Source organism: Protopterus annectens, chromosome 14.part0 (assembly GCF_019279795.1).
Source record: "Protopterus annectens isolate FY-2018-M chromosome 14.part0, PAN1.0, whole genome shotgun sequence".
In the NCBI taxonomy this organism is placed as follows: domain Eukaryota; kingdom Metazoa; phylum Chordata; order Ceratodontiformes; family Protopteridae; genus Protopterus; species Protopterus annectens.
In genome coordinates, this window is record NC_056748.1 from 1,116,773,441 (window position 1) to 1,116,800,741 (window position 27,301).

Consider the following 27,301-nt stretch of genomic DNA (forward strand, 5'->3'; position numbering starts at 1 on the left):
GGCTGGATGGTGAGTGCCTCTAGGGGTAAGGAAGGTGACCTGTATCTAGCCATGATATGCTGAGGGACCTTATTTATGGTGACTTGTACATAGACTAGTTCCACGGTATCACTCTGTTTAACCAACCTGTGGTAGGTTTTTGCCAATGTAGATCATGGCACTTTCACCTTTTGGCACCAGTCTGTGCTGTTGTTGGTCTAAATGTGTGTAAGGTACTGTAACCTTACACTGACAGAGTACTTTCTATGGCTTTACACCAAGTCTCGGTAACAGCACAGATGTCTACTTTCTCCAGGTTGAGGAGGGCTTGAAGACTGTGGAGTTTGTTGTTTGGGCTCTGAGAACTGAGCAGTAACACTGTAAGGCTGTTTGTAGACATTTTCACTATGTTGGTAGTTTTGTCATCTTGGTATTTCCTAAAAACATCTCTAAGGAGTGGATAAAGCTTTAGCCAATATCTGAAAGCCTTTGGGGGGCAGCTGCAGCCCATGCTTGGCAAAACAACTTGATCGTTTGACCTTGTCCTCCCATGTTGACAGATATTGGATCCCCTAGAGTGACACCAGAAACTAAGCCAATGATTAAAATCAATCATTTTATGTTCATACTGTGGCATCATCTTTGGTGAGGATAGAATGCTGTTCTCATTGCAATGCTCAGAATTATCTGTGGCACATATTCTGGGAGATCCTTTATGTTTGTTTTCATATAGTCCAGTGAGACATTTCTCAGGTCATTTACACCCACATGGACTATGACAGAATTATATTGGTACCCGAGGTGCCTATCTGGATCCAGGATCTGCAATAACAGTTATTTTCTTCTTGTCTAACCTGGTGAGTGGGGCATGTGCGTGTCACACAATTGAGTCCCCAATGACAAGTGTATTAGGTAAAATATATGTTTGCCTTATGGGCTTTGCTCTTAGGGGACCATTGGGTGTAGGCTTATGCGAGATGTTTGGTGTTGCTTTTGGTGTGTGCCTTAGGTGATTGCCCAGGAGCAGTGTTGCCTTTAGGTGGATCAGGTGGTCTTTGAGATTTGGGAAGGTTTCTTTTAAGTGCCTGTGCCTAAGACAGTTTGAGAGTGATAAGTGGTCATGTGACGGATGTAGTGTGGGTATTCCTGACAATCTCATTTGTACGAGATTGTTGCCTCCAAGGGAAGTTGTGTGTTTACATGTCCCACATACTGTGCTGCTTTCTTTAATGATAACATGGTTGTCTGAGAATATGAGACAATTGCTACATGGCCTTAGGATGCCCATATCTAACAAGCTGACCACAGACACATTTGGAAATTGCATATCCATGTTGTCCAGTGCTGTGTATGTAATAGGGTGGGCCATATAGGATAAATGATTGGGTTTTAACAGGGGGTTCCTAGGGAAAGTTTCTGGGGTTAAGGGCAAGATGTTATATAGTGCTAGGGATATGGTAATGCTATTTGATGTGCAATCTAGCTGCTCTAAGCTTATTTCTGTACAATGACACACTTTTTAAAAAGTTTTGGACCTACTCCTAACTTTATAGAGAAATGTTACTGTCTAAGCATTTGCTGCTATACAGGGCACTGCTAACTGTAGCTGCCAGGTGGGCAGCTCTGCACAAATTGGCCTGATTTATAGTGGAGAAAAAGAAACTTGAAAACAGACTCCTACCCCCTCTAGACAATAAACAGTCACACCTTGAGCTTCCTGGGATGTTTCCCAACTCAGCGAGACCAGGTAAAACACCTTCTGACACGAGATGGAATTTCTTATTGTAAAAGTACAGCAAAAGCAGCTGTCAAGTACAGATTAAACAACAAACTACCACCAAACTACTACGTTCCTGGATAATTTGCCCTTCTGCAAGACAATTTGGAGACGCACAGGACTAGAAAAGCCAACAACCAGAAATGACTGTATTTGGCACAAAATTAAACAAATGTAAAAACGCTCAAAAACAGTAGTGATCACTGCATAAAGCATGGCTCTGGACGCAGTTAAAATACCTGAAAACATCCTAGAGTTTGCTGTAAGTGAAGTATCAGCGTATGAAAATAAAAGTTTGTTATGAAGAGATTTATTTATTTGCAATTTATTATCCTGGTATGTGAGCTGATCCAGTGACCCTTTTCAGTCACAACTTGGGTATTTTAAAGTTAACAGAAACACATGATAACACAATAAAGACGAGTTACAGATAACCGAAATTAATAGTTAATAACTTGATAAATAGTAAGATGTTCACAAGAGAAATAAAATCAGATATAGTATGGATTACAGCAATTTAAAATAAGTAATACTGAATTAGAAATTGCTTTGTAGAAGTTAATATAGACCATGTATCACTTAAATACAAAATAAGAAATGGTGAACCTAGTTCTATAAAGCATTGCTGTTACTTTTGGGAGCAGAATAGCAATGGAATTTGCATATAGGATTTGGACATGTGTGCAATTAAGGGAGTATATTGCTTTAGCCTATATAATAAAAGCAGTTAATTTTGCTTCCTTGTGTAGTTTCACATATCTGCAGATATACAAATTTATACACTCGGTCAGAAGAAAAAATGGGTAATATTTAAAGCGGATAAAGTTAGAACTTGTCAGTTTTAATTCGGTGTGCAGCTCAGACTATGTTATCTATACATCATTCACCGCTGGCAGAGTTTCTGTTTGTGAGCTAGTAGTTATTTTTAGCGTTCCTTTTTTTATTGGTAGATAAAAAGGGTATGCAAGCCGTCTGTGAGGACTTCTCACAACTACTTTTTTCTGTGGCCTTTTTTTTTTGTACAGTTGAAGACTTGACCATTTTTTTATCTAAAGCTTCAGTGACTTTCTTATCACTGAAGTGTAGCAGAACCAACTAACTAGTGCATATTAAACTGGAAATAAAATTTAAAAAACATAAAGCTGAGACTGTGAACACAGTGAATCAATTTTAGCAATATGAGGAAAGAAAAAGGCTGTATATTCCCAGAATGCACTTGGAACAATTGTCATTTCTAACAATACAGAGACTTCTGCTTTTAAATAAAAATATACCAAACCATTAAAATATTATAACAAAATATCACAAATGTAAAAATTTTCGTAAGTACCCTCAAGCACTGCTCCATCATATAACCCAGGTTTAAAAAATATATACAGTACAGTTAGTAGTTGGCTAAGCACATTTCGTGCCATGATTTTCCTCCTCTTAATACTTAATGGATCATTAAGTAATGGATGTTTTGTAACATTTAACTTTGTCAAAATTCCATTCCAAAGACATGCATCTGGAGCATTTCTCCCCGGGCCTCCGCTGAAAACAGGCTCTGTGAAACCTAGTCGGACTTTCCCGGTCAACAAATGATAAATAAAATAAAAAATAAATAAAGTATTCCATCTATTCTAAAAGTATACTAATTTCCTAATTTTTTCATTCAGTTCCATAACTTGTCATACTGTGAACTTAAAAGTTACAAGTTGTTTCATCCTCCATCAGCATACGTTTCAGGGTATTTATATGAAGTGTTTTCCATATAATACTTTCTTACATCTTAAATATGTCCAGAAATGTATTCACATAATTTATGAATTATCTTACCCACTTAAAAAGACTCATGGATTGTGATACTGTATTTGTTGTGTACCTGCACAATCTGGACAGCTTGCTAAGTAGGAAACCTTCTTAGTTTGTGGGTGGTCAGAAAAATCCATTTCAACTATACATTTACATTATGCACACAAACCACATTGAAGACTGCCTTTCATCTGTATATCAGTTCTTCTAAGTTTTAACACCTACCTCAAAACTAGTATTAATTTTATTTTGGCCTTTCAAATGCACAAAGTAGAAGGAAACTTCCCTGTCAGGGGTATAAGTTCCTTACAGTCATGTATAATGTACCAATTGCTGGTATTAATATATTTAATGGCACATATACCTTGGAGCTTAAAAAAAACACCTTGTAGGAACAACATCCTTTCTTCCCATCTCCCTGCTGTAGTATCATCCTCTTGTTTAAAAAATACAGAATATATGTTTCATCTCGGTTTTCTTTTGTAACATTCCAGATATTTACCATGGGCTCCTAGGTATAGCCCCAGCTCATATAACCACTTAGTAAAAGTTCTTCCTCTTCATATAGCACCTTACGACCCATGATCATTATAAGAGTGCTAGCAAGCTGACATGACCACATTCCTTTTCATAAAGTTTAGTTACATGTACAGGTGTGTTTTCCTTCACTGACATATTGTATACTCTGTACTGCAGAATTCCACACTTTTCTATGTAAAGTGGAACATCGAAATACTTAAAACAATTTTTTCTTTATTATATGTAAATTTGAGACATTTGCTGGTTGTACATACACATGATGTAAAATTTTGCAGTAAATCATCACCACCTCTTCACAGAATAAAATAAAAGCTTTGCCTTACTCGGGTTAAGAAAAGAAGCCCCATGAATCATCCCCTTCAGTCGGTCTGGTGAAGGTTGTGAGTCAGAAGATGTAATCAAGACTGTGTAAGTGCCATGCTTTAGCCTGAATTCATGTTGGTAATCAGTCAAGAGAGCCAGAACACCTAAGAATGAAATAATCTGTTACAGAATCTCTTTCCCAGGAGTCAAGTTGGAAAGCAAATCTGCAGTTGTAGAGCTCAGATAAGCAAACTTGTAGATAGAATTATATCCACTGTGAGGGAAGCAGAACGTTTAAGACCGTAGTCACCTGAGGGATGGATAAAGAGGGGGCTGCCAGACTTTTGTACCCCCCCAGTGTAGCATATGTACAGATTAAGAGCCCCTTCTTAAACTACATTCATTGTTTTTATGTAGCTTAAATATATTCCATTTGAAATGCTTATACTGCATTAAAGTTTAAACTAAAATGTACAGACAATATAGAAGAGTAGATTTATAATGCACAGGTATCCCTTTTTGGTTCATACCAAATAACTGGTCATATGTTTATCTAGTGAAGCAAAACTTTTTTTAAAATTTATCTATGAAAACATTTTTGAGTGAGGTATAGTCAAAATGTTTCTTTATCAAAAATAAGGCCAGCTTTTAACATGTCTGCACCAGAACTGAAATTGCATGTATAGGTTAGCCTATTATTTCCCCACCAAAGTTATGTGAAACTGTTGTGTCTGAGCAAGTGATATAGGAGGAAGAATTCTTCAGACAACTTAAGTACAGTCTGAACACTCAAAAAAGGAAAACTTTGAAAATGTAAAGATCTCAAAAGAAAGACACCGATTAGGAAAAGTGGATGATGAACGTCCAGATTTTTGCCTCTTACTTTTGATCCATTTTTCATAAAATTTTGTTTTTTGGCAAATCATTGAAGATTTAAGTCATGAAATAATGACAGACATTTGAGTTTCAGACATCATACCTTTCAGTAAATTCATGCTAATGCAAAACCTGTTATTCTATTTACTTTCTAAGTTTGTAAGAGCAGTATTTAAAAATTGTTCCTATTTTTTGGGCCTTTGTCCCCCCATTATTTATGGCTTTGTCCAGATTTCTTGCTCTAAGAGGTTGAGAGGTATGGGATTGGAGAGTTGATAGTGTTGATCCTGTACAAGTCAAAACAAGGAATTGTATAATGCCCTTTTAAAGTGATTACAAAAAACTAAGAGAGACCTTAAAGCAGTTTAATTCAGAATGCACCAGCTTGTTGGATAATGGCAGGCATATATTTTCTGACTCCACAAGCTCTACAAAATATGTACATCAAATGTCCAAAAAAATCAATTTTGTATCATAGTCAAAATCCATAAGGTTGCCTGTCACCCACCAGGCAGACATTTTGTTTTTTTTGATAGCGTAGTTGACCCATTTGTATAACAGCTTCTATCATGTTTAAGAAACAGTAGCTCACTAAAAGCAAAACTGAACAACACAGAATGCACAAAATTTTAATGGACATCAGTAGTGGTATTTTTCTTTTCTGTTGCATACTAAATTACATTTTGCAACTTTTGCATTTTTGTATACATTTAAGTAGTTGGGTCCATTGTAGTTCCATATGAATAGTTTAGGTTCTTGCGACCTAATCAAATTTTGAACATTTGTTTTTTCGCCTCTACATAGCTTTCGTCACCAGCACCCCACCAACGTATAGGCAGGGGTCCCTGCACTTCATTTCTATTATAGCTAATTTCAGGGGTTGCACATCTTAAGTGTAAATGTTCCGAAGTTTAATTTGGTCAGCTGGTCCTAAGCATTTTTCAGAATGTCTCACTGTTATTTCTGTTTCATGGAATGTTTTCTTTAGAATACGGAAGGCTAGGATGGCCAAGGTATAAACCTTTTTCACCAACCTTTCCATGGTCTTACTGTCTTTATCTGAAGGGAGAAGAGAAGTGGATGGCAATAGTCTAGAAGGTTTAGCAGCAGTCAGAGAAATAGCCACTGGACCTGCTGATGGAGATTTGCATGGAAATGTATAGTCCTCTGGAACTTTATAGGACCTATATGGCCTTTTAGGGGCAGGGAGTTGTGAGTTCGTGTCTCTGATGCAGATGAGAAGGCTTCAAGAAAAGCTGATAAAACCAGAGGCACAGCTGAAGGAGAGGGAGAATTCATTTGAAGCAAGTTATAGTACCTTTTCTGCACCTCTAAAACCTGTGAGCAGTCCCACTTAAAATACCCCCTTAATCCTGGCAATAGTCTCACCAAAGGTGATATCTTCACCAGAAGACTCCATGCCATTGGACTGTTCCTAAAGGGAAGCATACTCTAAGGGGAAAGTAATCTGAGCAGAGTAGGCCAAGGATTCAACCTCTGAAGTACCCTCCTTCAGAAGAATCCTGTACTCTGATCCTTTTCTGAGGTGAAGAAGTTGAAACCCCTGAAGGAGGTTTTAGAGCCATAAAGGTATTGAACAAACCTCGTATGAAAGCTTGCCAGTCAGCATGTGGGTCCTGAGGAGAAGAAACATGTTTTGTTTTCTGCTTCTTTTTAAGAGGAACATCAGCCCTCTGAAAGGTGGAGGGACCTGACATAGGCCTACATTCAGTGACAGTCATTGGTACATCCTCTGTTACTAAAATTTGTGGAATACCTCAAGGGTCTTCTGAAATAATGAGCCTCCGTTCCCTCTGTATGTCCAAAGTGGATGTCTGCAAAGCCTCAGAGGAAGTGCAAACAGCAGGATCCCTTCTACCTCCAATGTAGTAACTGCCTTGGAATCGGAGCTGAAATCCGGATGGGTTGTCCAGAGAGGGAATTGCAGCTGAAGCTTCAGGCCTAAGTTTCTTAGCCTTCTTCATAGCAGGTTCAGCAGAAGACCCTGATGTACCCTCCACATCATCATGCACTAGCTTTTTCAATCTCGGATTCTCAAGATAAATATTGAGAGAGGAAAGGCAGCTACATAGGGTCTTGGGAATGAAAGTTTTCCAAATAGGGCAAGACTTACAGTAGTGGTTGAGCCCTAAGCAAAACAGACACTGACCATGACTGTCTTTATATGGAATTTGTCTTCCACACTGCCATTTGCCCTTTCTGGCTGATAATTAAACCTCACAGTAAAAAAGCAGTAGCAAAACAAATAAAAGAAAACCCAAAGGGGGCACTTATTTGAATCTTTTGTTGAGGAGGAGGTAATTTTTGTGGCGGTAATTCAATCATATAGACATTCTACAAACCAGCAAACAACTCGGGCTAGCAGACTGACAATCATAGATGGCATTTGGAATGGCAGCAGAAAAGTTCTGTGGATGATACATGCGGACATCACTTTTATGACCTGTGTGCAACGTCCCCCTGCAGTGTTAAAGTCTTTTGTATATTGGCTGAACATCAGGTCCGCCTTTAGCAGTGAATTCCTTCATGTTAAAAATACTGCAACATGAAAGAGAAGGACATCTATGGTTATAGTAAGATTTTACACAACTATTCTTTATTCCTGTTTCATGGAATGTTTTCTTTAGAATAAAAGGTACAGGTCTTGGTGGTTCACTAGCCTTTTCTTATGCAAATAAGTACGAGAACTTTGGATTTATTTTAAACACAAAATACTTTATTGTAATTCTTATCTCACGTGTCATGATGCTGATTATTAGTTTTTACACCCTTTTAACTTTTGGGATGACATCTTGGAATGGGGAAGCAAGCAGGAGTATTTAAGACCATATCGGAAGAAAATGTTAGTATTACTGTATGCTGTGAGGATATAAGCCATCTTTTAGAAACATGTTGCGCTATTCAGACTTGCATTACAGTTTTACAAAGAAAGAGTACCGTGTTAGAGAGAAGGTACAGAAGCAGATTTTCAGGTTTTCTCTGGCACATATACCAGTAGAAGAAAAACTGGCTGGTCCACCCTCCATCTTTAAACCTAAAGCCCTATTTTTACAACTGTATCACAGCCTTTACTATTATCTCTGAAAATTATTTCCACACCTGGGAGTTTTACCAAATGGTCTAACCATGTCACATACCAGTGCATTAAGTAAAGGTAATATTCTGACATTTAGGGTATAAATTACTGACATTTAATACAACTGGGGTACTTTGCACACAGCAGCTGTAATTTATGGTAATGTCTGTTGCCAATACCGTGTGTGTGTGTGTGTGTGTGTGTGTGTGTGTGTGTGTGTGTGTGTGTGTATATATATATATATATATATATATATATATATATATATATATATATATATATATATATATATACACATGCCTATATATACATATATAACTGAAGTGGTCACATCGCATACTTGCATTAACTGCCTTTGTGACATGACAGAGAAAATGATACACAAAGTTAAACGATATGCATCCATGAGTATATGCAGGGCGGTAAATATAATCACGTTGCCAGTCTCTGTCATTTTGAATCCTATCAGTCAGACAGCAAATTTCTCAAATAAAAAGGTTGACACAATGCCAAATTTCACGAGAGAGACATTTAAATTCAGACTGTTTGTTCAGAACCTACATTTAGCATGTATGGTATATGGTTGTGTATGAATTTAACCAATGAAATGCCACAGAAGTATTTATTTTTCATGAAAAGATAGTACTTGACGAATTTTAAGAATGTGGGTTTATAGTGAATTTAGTGGGACAGATTTAATAAATATGGAGTATGCCAGTGAAGATTAAGATGTCTAAACTTAAGCTCAAAGTTTGTAATAATGATAGAGGTTTGGTTTAAAGTTATTCAACTGTTTGTATTTAATTTATGTGTAGTTGTAACCTCACTGAGGTTTTCCCAAATGAAGACTAAGTGATGAAGCACAAAGGGATTTTTTTCTTTAAATAAATCTGGTTATTGGAGTATGTGTGTGTGTGTGTGTGTGTGTGTGTGTGTGTGTGTGTGTGTGTGTGTGTGTGTGTGTGTGTGTGTGTGTGTTGGTGGAACTTTTTAGCTAACAGGCAGTCTCTATTTTCCCTTTTTTCCCTGGGTGGTGTGGATGATTTTAGAGGATGGGGAGTCTTCATGACGGTCAGGACTGTGGGTCCCCTCAAGGTGAGCAGTGTTGTGTATTAAGCCTGATCTGGCAGCATAAGATGCTAAACCAGTTGCTAAAAGCAATAAATGCTGCCATAAGGAAAAGGGTGACTATGATTCAGGGGTCAAAGTTCACGTCCTTCCTCATGGATCACTCTATTTATACCATACATGTAAGCTCTGTAATTAAGTGAGTGTCTCTGAAGCCTTTTGGAAGTAAGTAGCCTTCATTTTTATGGATTAAAACCTTACAATTCTTCTTTAGATCCTGGTAGTCTTGAAGGTTATCATTAGACTTATCCTTCGTGTATTTACTCAGGCTGAATTGCACCTGGATATGGAAGATTTTGTATCTGAAAATGTCTGCCTGTCTGTAGTCAGCCCTCTGACTGTGAGCCTCTTGGGGGATAACAGAGTCAAAAATATCTAGGCATGTATTTAATAGGATAAGATTTGGGGACTGGAAACCACCAGTATTGTAAGGTGTAACTGATGGGGACTAGAGACTCCCAGTATTGTAAAGCATAACTGATAGGGACTAGAGACCCTCAGTATTGAAAGGCATAATTTATGGGGACTGAAGACCTCTAGTATTGTTAGGTGTAATTGATAGGGACTGAAGTTCCCCAGAATTGTAAGTCGTAACAGATGAGGACTGAAGACCCCCAGTATTGTAAGGTGTAACTGATGAAGTCACCAACCTGGAAAATCTTTTTCAAGATACTGGACAGTGCACTGTTTTGCATTTGGGGAGAGGTATTGTGTAGGGATTAAAAAAATCTCCCCACAGTATGTTGATGACCGAAGATTCCCATCAACCACTTTCACTGTCCCTGTTAAGGAGGGTGCATAGGGACAGCCAGAAATACAATGACTCATTAACAAGGGCCCTCGTGGCTTGTTATCAGCAGTGTGGTTGTGACCATTGCTAAAGAAGTGATTATTTGGAACAAGGCCAGCTGTGAAGAATATTGAGCATTAATCCCAATAAGGAAAACAAACGGAGACTCTTCAAAACTTCTAATCTTATCCAACTCCATGCTGTATACATTTATGTCGAACATTTTTTTTTAATTATGCTTCAGATCACCTGTAATGTAGTTGAGATGATAGCCACTGATGGTATTGTTTTTGATATGTTGTGCTTTCTTTTTCACATCAGGTGACCATCATTCACTCGCATGAAGATTTGTCAGACGCTGAGATGCAGCCTCGTGTCCGAAGTGCAATAAAAGACATTCTGTTGAATAAAGGGGTACACCTATTATTAGGTATTGCTAGTCTGTGTCCTTATTTCTTTAAATGTTACTGTCTAGAAAAGACTTACTGCAAAATATGCCTTTTTTCCAGAATGATCCAAGACAACTGCACTTAGCAGTCAAGGGTAGTGGGTTTCATTCCATCCATCTCCATTTGTGCCTACTGAGCAACTCTCAGCAAGTCACTTATCTAGATAATGCTCCCAAGTTTCCCTTTTAGAAGGATACTTGTGTCCAGTGGGCTTAGCTGGCAAAACTGTTAAAATAAAATAAGTGGAATTAACTAACTTGTTATAAATTATGTGTTGATGTAATTGAAGCCCAGATTTCTAGCTTCACTACTTAGTTTAGCTAGCAATTAACATTGCTTTCATGTCTGGAAATATGTTATCAAAGTTTGTAGCACAGGGTCTGTGTGATGACCGGTGGTATAGGGCACTGAATTGTCATAAGTTATGTAATTCTTCAGTGGGTGTTTCGTAAAAGTTATTGTAGTATTCACATTAGGCAGGACATCCTGAAAGCAATGTAGGGAATTTACCACTAACCAGTGAACATCTAGGGTGGAACAGCTGTTTTTGCTAATATCAAAAATACATAGTTATAATTAATCTCATTCATGCGGAGTGATGGCATCCATCTGTAATGCAAGAGGCCTGGGTTCAGGCCCTAGAAAGAATGGCTGGATGAGGAATAGATGAAGAGCTTGCAGACTACTCACTTGCCCTGGGGGAAGAATGTGGGGTTTATCATGGCCTGTATGATGTCTGGTGGAGACCATAAGCCTGCCATGCTCCATTTTGGGGAAAGGGGAATGACATATCCCCAGAATGTGACATGCAGATGCAGGCAACACACACCAGTGTCGTTACACTTTGCCACAAGGATAGGGATTTTTTTACAGGATACAGAATGAGGGCTTTCAGCACCAAACCATTTTGTCTCATTCTATCCCAGCATTAAGTAACTGCAAAGCCCCTCATAAAAGTCTAGAGGATTGCACTGTGAAGGGTCACAGAGATCACACAGTTGGGCTCTATAGAAATACTCAGGATACAGCAACAGCAAGGCAGAGCTTGGCAATGGTTTGGTTGGTTGCTTGGGGAGCACATTTCCATCCATCCGTAACCCCTCATTTTCCTGTTTTTCTATATGATGTAGGGACTTGACATCAACAGTGACCATATTTTAAAAAATAAGAAAAAAAAGAAAAAGAAACAATAGACCTAAAGTAGAGAAGCATGTAATCAAAGTATTAAGTTAACAAACCTGAACAAGACCTTGAAACCATACAGTATTTAGAGCACTACAAGAGAATCATGGTTTGCAAGATCCATGGAGACCTGGAAAGAGGTTGGGGTTATCTACTCATAAGAAATTATGAGTTGAATTGGCATTGGTTTGCACAACACTGATAATAAATACAATATACTCCAGTAGTTTTTTTGTTTACTGTGAGATGCTCATAACAGCCCAGATGAGCACAAATAGCATGGTGCTCAGGTAGCTGATGTACTGCATCAGAAGAGGTGACACGAGACCAAGGTGAGCATAAAGATTGGAATGGTTTCTGTTGTCCTGAGTGCACAGTGAATCTTAGGAACTCGGGCCGAGAGGAACATACTAAAAAATTATCTTAAAAATGAAAAATGTGGCAGCTAGAAGAAGAAACTGTTGAAAGGAAGTGAAAGAATGTCGAGAGTGGGGTGTTTTTATTTAAGTTATTATGGGTTAAAAGCAAAGAAAACATTGCAACAGGGATACTTGAAAGACAAAAGCGCTTGTAATACTGAACAACAAAGAAAATCAGGTTGACTATGTTGTTCACCTGTACATTTTTTATTTTTATTTGCAGTTTGTTAACCGGGAAAGTCCATTGGGGTGAGATGAGCCCTTTTTCAATGGAGGCTCAGGGAGAAAAGCTCCCTGTACAGAAATTCAAAACAAGTTAAAACAAAAATTAACAATTAATACAAAGTTAATAAAAAATATTGTAGGATATTGCAAAAGCAAATGTACAAAAAAAATTATTTACATTATTATAACATAAAAATATAAGCTATAAGTAGAGGTAGGATTTGTATTGGGTGCCAAAGTTTATAGATGTTGAATTTTCTGATTAAATATGTGATAGATTTGTATTTTAGATTTCAGCTTAATTTATGGTACCCTAACCAACTCATCTATATTTGGCAAAAAGGTAAAAACTATTTCAGTGTCTAGGAAAAACTGTAAACCATCCTAGACCAGTAGTAATATTTAATGTTTTTGAAAGAGATTGCAAATAGATTTCCAAGTCTTTTAATGTAATTTCTGCTCAAACAAGACATTAAGTTGGTGTATATATTTTAGTGACAAATGTGTGATGGATTTAATAACATTTTCTGCTTTTTAAATGCAACTCAAGACTTTCACCAGTTAATAAACTGAAGCAGCTCTGTGACATTAGACATCCTTCTCAAAGAATACCTTCACCACATATCCAGTTTAACAGCCTCTTCATTTACTGTCTTTCCATGGGTTACTGTAGTCGGGCATTCAGTGAGGACTGCTGTCACAACAGACCCTCTTCCAGACACCAGTATAGTACAGCACTGTGAGAAATGCTAACTTACTTCTACAACATCTCCCCACAATAGACAAGAGAATTTCTGAATAGAGATTGAAGACTGTTTAGCTACTATCACAGAACCTCTTACTGTTGACACCATATAATACAAGTATGACATCTGAGTGATAAACCCTGGTCAACACATTAAAATAAAATAAACCAGTACATGATTAGAGAGGGAGCTGCAGCCCTTAAGATGTATTTGTCTAAGTTTGTAGCTAAACATGCTGCATTGTACAACAGCTCCCTGCACATCACCACATTGCCCACAGGTCTCTCAGAACTTCCCTTTCTAATTTTATTTCTGACAGCCTGGCTGTTCTTGCAATTCTAAATCACTAAAGACACCAGTAGAATAGTAGAAAATCATTTCTGTCAATATTTTTTTTATGGCATCCTTAGTGTCTGTGCTTCTTCTTGGTATAGCACCCACGACGGTCTTTCAATGGGTACCTTCCTCCAACTACTAAAACACCCCTCCCATGGAGTACCTTGATGCAGGTGCACCTCTTCCATGGATTACCTTGATGCAAGTACACCTGTCCCATGGAGTACCTTGATGCAGGTGCCATCACCCTAGGGATATGACTGTGGGATCCGTGTCTCCTCATGCTCCTCCAAGGTGCAGTGCCACAGGTGTGTCTGATCTATGCGTCGATGATAACTACAGATTTTTTTTAATTTCTTGCCTTCCCACGGAGAGAAGGCCATTCTGTTCCCTCATTGAAATGGCAAAACATACTTTTAGACACTTCATCTGACCTTCCCAGCTGGCTTGTCTGCTTGTCAATAATAAATCCCTGGGCCAGTATCACGCCAACAGCTTTATTCATCTTTACTAATTGAGCTGCAGTCAAGCATAGATACAGCTTCGACTCTAGAAATTCAGGTTGGGTTCAACACAGTTTTCTTTCCCTGCCCCCACTTCCTGCAGATGACTATCAGATGCCATCATATACTGTCCTCATTCACTGAGTCTACAGGACTTACCTTAGGCTCCCTTGGGCTGTACCAAACCCACATCTGGGGCTGATGAATAGATTGAGAACATGGGTACCCATTACTGGGCCCCAGCTCATCCTCCTCAAAGCAGCCTTTCATGTTCTGCTGTGGCTGTCTTTGGGAAGTGCATGCACACCTACTCGCATAAGCAACCTGCCAACCAACCAGCACACTGCTTCTAGTGAGGAGATCATCTGGCTGTTAGTAATGCTTCCTTCTCCCCAGGATGAACAAGTCAGCATTGCATACTCCCTCCCATCTTCCCCTACCAGGTTCCCTCCATAGCCAATGTCACTAGTCAGACATGTCATCCTGTGAGCAGTCAGAGTTTTATCCCTGTGCACCATTGGGCTGAAGAAGGTTCAAGGCAGTTTAAGTCATTAGGTTCACCTTAAATCCTCTTATCACATTCTATACATGCACATTCAGTTTTTATTTAGAATATTTACAGCAACTGTATTTTCCCATGGGCGGCCATGGTGGTGCAGTGGTTAGCATTCCCACCTCACAGCAAGAGGTTCTCTAGTTCAATTCTTGGCTGGGGTGCCTTCTGTGTGAAGTCTGAATGTCCTCTCTGTGGTAGCGTGGGTTTCCTCCGGGTGCTCCAGTTTCCTCCCACATCCCAAAGACATGCTGTAGGTGGATTAGATACATTCAATTGGCCCTAGCTGTGATTGTGTGCATGTGTGTGCCTTCTGTGGAAGGTTGGGTGCCAGGCTAGCAACTCAGCACTGTAAAACTCCACTGCTAATCATTCTGCGGACCTTTGTTCTGCTGTAGTGACCCCTAACCAGGATAAGCCGAAAGGAGATGATGACGGCAACTGTATTTTCCCAGAGAATGGTCAGCAATCTGTAATGGGTTGGCATTTCATCCAGGACTTTCTACCAAACTTATGTTCCTTGTTTGCCAGTACAGACTGCGTGTGCCTTCAACTGTACTAAGCAGGTAATAACAACTAGTGAATGAGTCTTCATCACCCAATGTTTTTTCCTGTTTCTTTCTTTAACAGGACATAAAGTGACCAACCTAAACCAACTTGCTCTGAACAAAACCCAGGAGAATGTCACTGTGGTGACAGACAAGGGCCAAGAGGTGACTGCAAATCTCGTTATCTGCTGCACTGGGATAAAAATAAACTCAGATGCATACAGGAATGCATTCCGTAAGTAATATGTTTGCATTGTTGTAATATTTCTTCCACAGCATTACAGTGGAAATCATTCACACTTTCTTCTCGGCACAAGATTCTTGTCATTTCCATTTACTGCTCCGTGATAGTGCGACAGCTAATACACTGCCTGCGACAGCTATTACACTACCTGCAGGTTTATCAGAACTACAGTGTCATGAGCTAGTTCACAGACATTTTATTTATTTATCTTTTGATGACCAGGTTAGTCCCACTAGGCTAGTAGTCTTTTTTCGGAAGAGACCTGAGGTGGTATTATGGAACTTCCCCTACTCCTTTTGATAGGTGCCATGGAATGTATTACATCCACCTGAGTTACCACCAACTCAAGCAGATGGGGCCTCGGTTTACTATCTTATCCAAAATAACAGTGCACTCAGGAGTGCAGCACCCCCTTATACTGCACAGCAGTTTCATCAACTGATCTACCACAGACTTCTGTACCAAAGGCGAGTCTGCTATCTGTTGAACCCCTGAGACTGCCAATTGTTATTTGATTTTTTTTTTTTGGTACTGCTACACTTTAAAACTTTATAGTCTGTTATGCCAAATCACATGCTATAATTTTAACAGATGCCTTCCTTGTAAAGTATACATTTGGTAAAAAATGTAATTATAAAAGTAAATGAACCTTCTGCATACTGTAGAATGTAAGGGGAAGTCCTGGCAACTCCTCCCTTTACATTTCTTTATCACCTGACACATTAACGGTCATTCATTTTTTTTTACATGGTTCATTTGACATCTAGAAATGCTAAGGTCACAACCCTGGTAGTTTTGGTTTGCTTCAAATATCAGATGTGTGACTATACCCCTATCTACATGCAAAAACAGGTTTCTTGGAGCACGTTTTCAGACATGGGTCTCTAGTGAAATATTAAGGAGGAGAAAAATGTATATTTATTTTTTTTAGAATGTTTGTGCTGAAGAAACTAATCCTAACCTACAGTTACATCATTCTTCAGCGGTATATGATGCATTGCTATAGTAACTTTGTTACAGAATACGATTAACTCTTACATACGTTCTGATGAGTTTTGTCTTCATTACAAATGTGCATTTTTTTCATTGTTAACTGGGTAGACCCATTAGGAACAAGTACCTCCTTTCAGGGGTAAACTGGGACCACACCATCTGGTCAAATCACTTTCCTCAAGTTATGCAGTATGTAAATGGGTGCTTAGAGAACCAAACTCAGGACTTCACAATGAAGCTCATTTGTAGCTCATAGCCTTAATTTTCTTCAAAGTTTCAGATTGTGACCTTTTAGCATTAAATGCAACATTATTTTAAGAACAGAAACTTAAAAGACAGCATAAGTGACTGATCTCTCATTTGGCAGCATGCCAAAAGATCAAAAATGTTTTGCCCAACTGTGTGGACGTACAAGAATCTGCTAGAAAATGTAATGTACCCTGAGCTCCATAAACTTTTGGAGCAAGTTATATGCAGTTGTAAGTGCATTCACTCACACTCATGCACTCTTGCACATACATTCACGTGCATGTAAATTATTCCCGTCTCCACAGTTTAATGAAATATTTTTGGTCAGTTCGAATTTTGCTAAATCTTTCTTTCTTAGGATGAATGGACCCCGAGCTATGTGATTTATTGCTTTATGACATTTTGCATCACATGTTCACTTGCATTTATAACATTAAATTAATAGTTAAGAAACTAGCAGTATAGATTCTGAACAGCTGGGTTTTATTTCATTAAACAAAAACAATGATGATTCCTTCTGAAGTATGATGCTAATGTTGTTCTAAATAATAAGTTGTTTCAAACAAAGTGACTTATTATTTGGAACAGCAGCAGAGTTGTGTTTTATTCAGAGTTTGCAGTCATGCTCTGTATCACATTAGCAGATCTCCTACCCAGCATCAGTCTTAGTCGCACATGGCCTATGAACACATTTTCCTGTTTTAAGTGTGTGCACTAGATTGTTTTTTCAGTGTGGATATTTCATCCCAACATAAGACATTTTTACAGTTGTATCATCACTTAAAGTACTACTGAATGATCTGTTTTTCATCCAAATAGCAATGGGAGTATTCATGTCTTTGGTTTGTATTATTCTGGCAGCTGTATGTGCTACTTGCAGATTTGGAAAAATAACTTTGTATCATTTCTATCTGTACTTCCATTTTATTATAATACAATCCTTCCAACAAGACTTTAGTTGTCTTCATTTATTTTACATCTTGTAACAATAAAATACACCACACAACACATTTTACTCTTGCAGAAGCAAGGCAGCTAGCTGCCGTGGATACTTATGCATTGCCAGTAACCCCCTTAGGCCTTACTTTTTTCAAAGGGCAGCACACCAGTCATGCTAGGGGTGCATTTGAATACCCATCCAGTTGCCTAATTCCATTTTGAAGGAAGTGTGTTGCACTGGTTAATTTAAAGTGGAAGTTTGTTGTAGAGAAAAGGGAGGTTTTGCATGATGAATTTGCCTCTCTGCCCTGTTTTACTTGCCGATGCTAGTTTAAATCTGTGGCTCTTCTGTTAGTGAGACTGTTTGATTTATGGAGGTAGAGGAAGTCATGGACTCCTTGATCCCTAATAGCCCAAAGACAAGTCACAGATCGCAATGAGGACTCTATAGGGTATTAAATACATGGACAGTGCATCCAGCCTCTCCTAGTTGCTCATCTTTTAGCCTATGATCTTTTTAGTGAGAAACGTCTGAGGTCTTTCCAGTTGCTTCATCTGCTGAAAGTTACATCCCAAAGGGGAAACTTTATTTGATGATAGATCTGATCAATGTGAATAGAGAGGTGGTAAGGACTTTCTTGGACTGAGATGCCCTTTGCAATTGGCTGTACCAGGTAAAAGGATTTCCTAACCCATGCTGCAACAGGATTGTCTAAGATGAGGGAATTATCTACCTATATTCCAAGGTGTGTCACAATACTTTCATTTTGAAGTGGAGTGTTGTCTGTATTATAAGATAGATGACTGGGTTGTTTACCAACTGCAACAGTATTGCACTTTTTAGCATTTAGTTTTATACATTTTTTTTGAGTACCAATTATTGACATGTATGAGTTAAAGTTGGGGCTACTGCTTATCCGAGAGGGGCTTAAGGATGACACTAAGTTTGCAGTCACCAGAGGTCCCCATTTGTAATTAAGAAATCTATGAAGTAAATGCAGAATCACAGAGGTCTCAGCATGGAGCCCTGAGGAACACAACTGGTCACCTTCATGTTCACCATGGATGCACCTGCCACCTTTACTAAGTGGTTTCTGTCCCTCAGCCAATTTATTATTCACCTAACTACACAGGGTTCAGCCAATTTATTATTCACCTAACTACACAGGGTTCAGCCAATTTATTATTCACCTAACTACACAGGGTTCAGCCAATTTACTATTCACCTACCTACACAGGGTTCAGTTTGAAACTCATTCAGCTTGTTTATTACATTAGGATTTGGTACGGCATCAGATGCATTAGCCAGGCTGAGGCTTGCTGTATGGACAGCATGACCATTGTCCACAGCTTGGTAACCCAAGTTCACCAGATTCATTAGATTGCATTTCCCCTTAGAGACAAACTGCTGGGGTCAAGTCTTATAAATCTTTGATATCATAGTTAATTAGGTAATTTATGATAGGTTACACGGTTTTGAAGATGAGACTCATCTGGCTAAAGGGTCTGTCATTTCCAGGAGCAATGGTGGGACCACACTTATGAAGTGGCTTTACAGCAGGTCAGGGACAAAAAACAGTGGTTAAAACTCAGATTGAATAGCTTTAGCAGCAGGACCGCTAGTGTGCTTTTTGTACATTTTAACAGGCATTCATATGTATTATCAGGTTTCATGGAGGATGTATTTCTCATTTTTGAGAGTGCCTTTAGCAAGTATTCTTTGGTTATGAAGGGGTGGTTTGAGATTCTTGTGCAATGTGTGGGCTTTGTTTTGTTTTATGGGTGAAAATTGCACTAAATGTGTTAGCTAGTATGTTGGCGACCTCTAATGGATCCAAGTAGGTAGTTCCATTTTGAATAAGTTCTGAGCAATGTTTGGTGTTATTCCTCAGTTTCTTAACATAACTAAAAAACTAAAAATTGCTTTTTTCTTCTGATGCTTGTCTACGTTCATGGGATGCCTTTGTTTACCTAATAGTGTTTTTCAGTTCCTTCAATAACGTCTTAATGTTAATCTTGATTTGAGGATTTTTTGTTTTGTTTTGCTGTATAGTTTAAGTTGTATTTTTTTATTTATACGAGTGGAGCACCACTCTGATTTATTCTTGATTTTCCCATTTTGTTTGGATCTGGTAGAGAATTCCAGATCAATGTATTTATCTAGGCGAGTATGAATAATACAGTTAACCCTGAATTTTGAGACTTCGTCATAAAACTGTAGAAGGTTAGTACTTTTGAAGTCTTTGAATATTGTGATGTCTGCATCTGACAATTTGGGGATTTTTACGGAAAAGGTTACCAGTTTTTGACTATATTTAAGTCATTCTCTCCAATGGAGTTCTAAAAGTCTGAACGCAAGCTTTTTTTGATAGAATCAAATTATGTCCTCCCGTTTCAAATAAATATTCATATCTCTGGAAACATAGGCTTTACTAAAGAAATATAAATGGCAAACTCTTCAGAACAAACAGTTTTTTTTATAGTGGCTGTATTCTTTAGGTTCTAGGTCTAAAGCTGGATTTTATAAGCCATACTGAACATGATAACTATTAAGTGTGTAATATGTTGTAAACAACTTAACTGTCTCAGCAACTACTCAAGTTACACACATACTGTTAGCATGATTCTGTTCATCCAGCTGAGAGCTTTCATAGTAATTACACTTGTCATACCATCACAATCACCATCCCAATACACCAACCGTACTACCAATCACCTGTTATATTTAAACCCTAATCCTTGTCCTAGCATTACCAATGCCTCACCTAAAAATCTGCCTAATACTGTTCCCTCTCGCAACTAACATCCTGTAGAACCAAAAGTCAAAAGCAAACCACAAAATGTAAAAAGGTCTGGCAGATCAGGTTCCAACAAGCACAAAATCCAAAGCACGATGATGTAAAACAAAAGTTTTTAATGTAGAAAAAATATAAAAGATGTAAGCGCTTTCGTTTAGAACAGTGTAAACTTCTTCAGACAAAGCTGTAGGACAAGGCAAACTTTTAAATAATACGCAGATTAGGTTCCAACAAGCACAAAATCCAAAGCACGATGATGTAAAACAAAAGTTTTTAATGTAGAAAAAATATAAAAGATGTAAGCGCTTTAGTTTAGAACAGTGTAAACTTCTTCAGACAAAGCTGTAGGACAAGGCAAACTTTTAAATAATACACAAATGCATCTAACTGGGCAGAGGGAAACAACTAGCACAAATCTGACATGAAAATTAACCCTTCAGTCTCACAATTCATACTGTTGTCAAAACAACATTCTTATTTGACAAGGTTTAGCTTTAAATATAATGTTTTTAAATAGTGTATTGTAACACACATTCAACAGTATGAATTATGAGACTAAAGGGTTAATTTTCATGTCAGGTGTCAGAACACACCAAACTACTTGGTGTTGAAATTGATAGCAATCTTAGATTTGACACTCGCATTTCTCTTACCACAAAAAAGTTTCACAAAAAACTAGGTGCATTGCACATAAACAAACAGTTCCTCACCAAGACAGTCAGAATTTCTGCTGCCAATTCCCATCTAATCTCCACTTTACTCTCTGCCTCTCCTATACTTACCTACCTTAGATAAACAGACCTAAACAAGCTCAAGACTTGTTACAATAAAATTGCTAAGTTTGCCACTGGTGCATCTTATTGCAGCCATCATTGTATCTCACTTAAGAGAACTTGACTGGTTTGAACTCCCTCAACTTCTTCACCTGAATCAACTCTCCCTTGCCCACAAGTTAGTAAACCATCCTGTTAAAGTCCCATCCCTTCAAAACTTTCTCTAGCCCCTACTGCTCCACTAGACTACACTCCAGCAACATAAATCTACTTCTAGTGACCAAACCCAAGAACTCAGCAGGAGAAGCACTATTGTCCTGCATCATATCCAGATTATGGAACAATCTGCCCCTCTATAACCACACTACCTTCTTGCAATCACTTCAAGACTGCACTAAAAACTCACTTTAAGTCTCTAGTTATGCCCATGCACCAATCTCCACTAGTAACCCTCCTTTTTACCTCCCCTTCTCCCTGTGGAGATGGTACGTGTTGATGCCATATTGGTAAGACCCAGGTCAAAAATACTTGTGTTCTAGTGGGTTCTTTGACAGTTTGTTCCAGGGAGTTCTTTGTTTATGAAATCCAGGAATTTTTCTGTGACCTACATTTGAGAGGTGTAGGTGTCCCAGTTTATTTGGTAATTAAAATCTTCTAGGATAATGACATTCCTGTTAATATGAAGTTCATCCAATGTGCTTAGGGACCCAGCGTGGTTTTTGGGGAGCAGGGGAGGGGTCTGCGACATGTTGTGATTGGAACAGTAGATACCTGCCTCAAGGTAATGTGATGTTTAGCAAATGTGGCATACCACTGCAATTACCATTGGATCATACTGTATGGTAGGCACAGAATCCAGGTATAGATGGGTGTGCTTTCTGCACTTTTAAACCAGCTTTCTGTAATTACTCATACATGTATATGCTTCAAATGCAGTGGAGCTTTAAAACCATGCACTTTGCTATTTAGACTCCTGGCATTGAGCATAGCCACCTGGATGTGGTCTGGTGCTGGATTTGTTTTGTTTAAGTTGGGAGATCCATTAGCTGGACCTTGCATAAAAATGGCACTACAGGGGTAGCATGGGCTTTAGACATTTCTGCACGAAAGACAAATTACAGCTATGTCATCTTTTTTTTTTTCCATTATTTCTCAGTCCTCACATCTTTGTTCCCACCCTTTGTTACCTTTGTCTTCTCAACATTGCCATCTGGCATGCAAAGTAACCAGATCCTCAGTACAATGGGAAGCAGTTTAGTCCTGTTCAAAGAAGCCATGTATCTCATATGCAAAGGTCATTGTTCCAAAGTCCCTGAAATAATCAGACTGACTAATGTAACAAGTGCAGGTGACATTAGTAAATTAAAGTCTAAATTCTCAAGGCAGGAAATACCTGATGTTGTACCAAACACTGGTCTACAATACAAAAGTCAGGAATTCAGCACTATCTACAGTCAGAGGAAAGGGGCTGTCCAACGAGGAACTGCATAAGAAAGAACTGTAACAAAAGCGGTCATGGTTACCAATCTTGGGATGTCAGAATTCTCCATTTTAGGCACCCATTCTTTTATCAGCAGAGTTGTTAACGTGCAGAATGTTGAAGAGCAAATTGCTTTCTTTGGCTATATTAGTCATGTCTGAAATTTTCAAAGTAAAGGAAACCTGGTGAAAAAAATCAGCAGAAACCAAAATTCTATTAGAATAAGTAAGAAGCCACGTGAAGATGAAGTAGTTAGCTAAGCAACTGAGCCAATGTCTTGTATGAATTTCTGAGGGAAAAACAAAGTAATATAAAAAAAATCATCACCTGTGTTTGTGTAAAAACCTGTTTTAAAGCCCAGGGAAGATTAACAGACAGATCTGTCACAAGTAGTACTGTCAGGAGAAATTGGAGACTAAGAATTGTACTTCAAATTTAAGAATGTATGTCCAAATTAATCAGTACAATATAACCCTTAGATTGATCGCAGTGAACTTTGTTGATCATGTTTGATACTGAATGTACATATTTGTAAACTGTACTATATACTGTACCTTTTATACTTTTGTATCTTTACTGTATTACGGAGCTTTTCTCCCCGGGCATCCACAGAAAATGGGCACATTTGGGCCCAGTGGACTTCCCCAGTAATCGGACTAGAAATAAATAAGTAAATAATTGAGACAAGTCAACAGTTGCCAAGTGGCTTCTCAAGTTACATCTCCAAAAAAGCTATACTGAAACAAGCAGTCCAGATAAATTCTTGGTCTCTTCCCCATTCTATTGCATTTCATTCTCTAATAGCTTGGTTCTTTTGCCAGTTTTCTCCAATAAATTCCAACCCATCTTGCCTTTTGTCTGTATCCTTAATTGCAGTCATCCCTATCAGCAGAATCTCCTTTCTTCATTACCGCGTTGGCTTAGTTCTTGGAATACTTTCTGCTTCTTATAAATATAATATTCTGTATGATTATTGTTATTCTCCTTAAAGATCTGCATCCAAAATCCCAGTCGCTCCTTGTTTCTATAGCCCCCCCCCCCATTTCATCATCCCTTTCCACTTTGAATTATAGGTTTCTGTTTGTGCTATATATAGTAGCCTTAGCTGTATAGCTGTGAAGTACTCTTCAAAATTGAGTAATCCCAAACTGCCTTGTTTTATCGGAAGAATCAACTTATCCTACTTGACTGCTGCCCTCTTCCCCTCCCAGATAAAATCCTTCAGCTCTTTATTAATTGCTAGCCATAACTTCTCATCTAGTTGATAAAAATATGCCTGATCTGTGTAGAAGACTAAAAGCACTAAACATTTTAACTGCTTGTATCTTACTATCCATATAAAACAGAGCTTCCAATTTCTCAGTTTTTGTGTTATCTTTTATTCCATCTCTTCCCACATATCCTTAGCTGCCACACTGGAATAATTTTTACTCCATACTCCAAAAGTACTTCATTTTTATCATGTCCCCATAAATATGAATATTGGTGAACCAATTAGTGTGTAGGTACATAATTTACAGAACCAAACAAACACTAGAAACAAGCAGCAAACAGGCAGGGAAACCAGTTGAATGCACTCAACTAATTTACAGCTATTGCCTTTGTTTTAGCTTCATTAAGTTTGTATCCTGTAAAGATGTGAAACTGTCTCAAAATGCTCCACAACACTGAATTGTCCTTTCTGGTTTTATCAATAATATCATCTGCAAATATAGAGCCAGCTTTTCTTGACTACCACACCAACTATATTCTTGAATTTCTGAGTCCCTTATTTTAAGTGGCAGTGGTTCTAAATATAATGCAAATAATAAAGGGGAAAGAAGACACATCTGCCTGATTCCTCTGCTCAAGCAGAAATGAATTTTTGCCTCAGATCCCTCATATATCCCCGTAATTAACCTTATTATTGTGTCATAGAATGCAAATGCTTCCATTGCCCTGCTCATGAAGTCCAAGCTTATTGTGTCAAATGCTTTCTCTACATCAAGACTCACCAACAATGCTATTTCTGATATTCTGCTTCCCTCTGGATCATCCGTATTCTGTCAAATGTTTGCCTCCATCTACAAAACCACATTTATCCATATCTATCAATTTTGGCATCATTTTTGCCATTCTATAAACACTTTATAATCATGGTTTAGTATTGAAATGGGACTTTATGAAGTGGGATCTGATGGGTCTTTACTCTCTAAGTATTACAGCCGCCATTGCTTTCTTCCAGGATGTTGGAACTTCTCCCCCCTCTTAAAATACTGTTAAACACCAATTTCCAGATCTTTATAAGTTTTCCCTCCTAGCTGTCAAATTCCACAGGAGTACCATCTATTCCTGGGGATTTTCCTGTGGATTGATTATACATCACCATTTTTTTTTTAAAGTCATCTCCTCCTATCCTGTAATTGAGCCTCATTTACCTCTAACCTTGGCATATTTAATTCTTCCATAAACATTTCTAATTGTATCTTTTCTTGATTTCCATATTTTTCCACTTGACATGAAATAGTGCATATGTTTCAGAGTCCCCTACAAGATTAAGTCAAAAGTCAACATTTCCAGATTTTCCTATGTCATGTTTTACAACTTTTATTATTGCTTTGTATTCCCACATTTGTCAATTCCCAAGTTACTGGGTTTATTCCTGTTCATCTCCATCTCCCAAATCCTGTATCTGCTTCATTTCCAACTTATTCTCATTTTTTCTAGTCAACTCTTGTGCTTTTTCCCTTCTGTAAAGCATTTTCCATTGAAACACAGGAGGTTTCACTGGCACAGTCTCACTCTGTGGTCTTTATTACCAGAAGAGCAAGAAGCAGAATCTCCTATTTCACAGCTCACATTTTGTTGGTTAACTTTTGTATTTCCTCCTTAGCATGTACTGCATCAAAAATGATTTTGTCCCTCCAGAAAAGAATATTTTGAAGATAGGTGGGTACAGCAGTTTGAATCTCATGCCTGCATCTCGACATTTCCTGAATAGGGGAATACATTTTCTCCTCTTATGCCTGGTATACAGTGAATAATCATTCCCCACAAAGACTCTGCTGTCTCTTACTTTTAGTACTTTGCCTTTCTGCTACAGTTTTGTCAGAATCAGCTCCTTCTGCTGGTAGGTTTGCATCTTTACTATTGAATATTTAGCTTGCTCTCTCACAGCCAGGTTTGGAGTACGCACACAATGTGCCCTTTCAGTTAACAACTGCTGTGCAATACTAGTCTAGTTGCTTATTTGTGCTTTCATAAAAATTAATATAGTCTGTTCCTTCCAGGTTCTCTGGTGCAGTTGCTTATTTGTGCATTCAGAAAATTAATACAGTCTGTTCCTTCCAAGTTCCCTGGTGCAGCAGAAAATCTGTGATCTGTCCTTTAATTCTATTACTTTTTGAAACATCTGTTCTTGAACAGTTTCATATTCAGCCACACTTTTCCTCATTTCAACCTCTGATTTTTGCAGTTTTATCACCTCATCTGAATATCTGTTTAAAGCTTCTTCCATTTTTTCTTGCCTTTTTTTTATTTAAATTAATATACTCCATGAGTTTCCTTTACTTTAATCAGGTCTGTGTGCAACTGTCTTATACTTTCCTCTAGGTTACTGGAAGGCATATCTGGAGCTTGCCCTGCTTTTTGCTGAACAGCCGCAATACTCTTTCCAGTCAGTATTTTTTCCTCACGTTGTGTAGCTGATTTTCTTTCAGGTCCTCTGTATTTCTTTTTCCTGGAAATTTACCCAGAAATATAAGTCCACTGGCTTTCGCTGCTGAGTTTTTTGTTTTCTCACTAGGAGATCTAGAACTAAGCTGTTAGTCAATATGTAGACATCTTGAAAGCTTCCATACTTTCTGTAAATGTTGAGCTGAAAAACGTATTGTCAAATTTCGTAGTTAAACCTCCATGAAGTGTGTACCATAGATATGAAGTTATTATAAAAGCTATTAAAAGATAGTTTAATCTTGTACTTGCTGAGAGATTAATTGTACTATTTCCCTTAGTTAACTTCTACGCTAAAGTTAGGTTTGGTTAGATAAGAAAGAAGATAAACACTGATTAAGTATTAAGATTAGAAATTGACTGTGTTCAGTACATGTAGTTTTTAGATGATCCATTAGTAGATGGCCTACCCTGCAGCAATTTTCTTAATGCAAGCTTTAAGTGGCTTATAATGGATGAGACTACAGGTAACGTGAGTTATGCTTATAAACATATTTCCTCTGTTAACAGCTTTCTGTCTCCCAGTGTAGATACTAGAGAATTAATAACATTGTATAAGGAACATGATGCAAATCCAGTAGTGTATACAAGTGCAGAAATAAGAGAGAAAAATAAGGTTATACAAATGAAGGAATTATTTCTGCTGGAGTAATAAGGAAGATGTCATTTAGTCAATGAAGATAACAGGTTATCATGTAGATTAAGCAAAGTCTAACTTGAGCAAATGCACAGATAGGTCAAAAAAGCAAGAAGCTTTGTGCACGAGATCTCATTCAAATGGGAACTGGTGATATGCACTTTCCTCATTGCAAAATATTTAAAAAAAATACAAAACAAACCGTATATTAGGAGGTATTGCATTCTAGTGG

The 27,301-nt window shown here is 38.0% G+C and overlaps 1 protein-coding gene across 1 annotated transcript in view; it reads left to right on the forward strand.

The window, feature by feature from the left end:
- Positions 1-27,301, forward strand: part of AIFM2 (apoptosis inducing factor mitochondria associated 2) — a 189,110-nt gene that overhangs the window by 154,541 nt on the left and 7,268 nt on the right. Inside the window, exons 6-7 of the mRNA XM_044055662.1 lie at positions 10,606-10,714; positions 15,328-15,480. Coding sequence (XP_043911597.1) covers positions 10,606-10,714; positions 15,328-15,480 — 262 coding nt within the window. The remainder of the gene's footprint in view (positions 1-10,605; positions 10,715-15,327; positions 15,481-27,301) is intronic.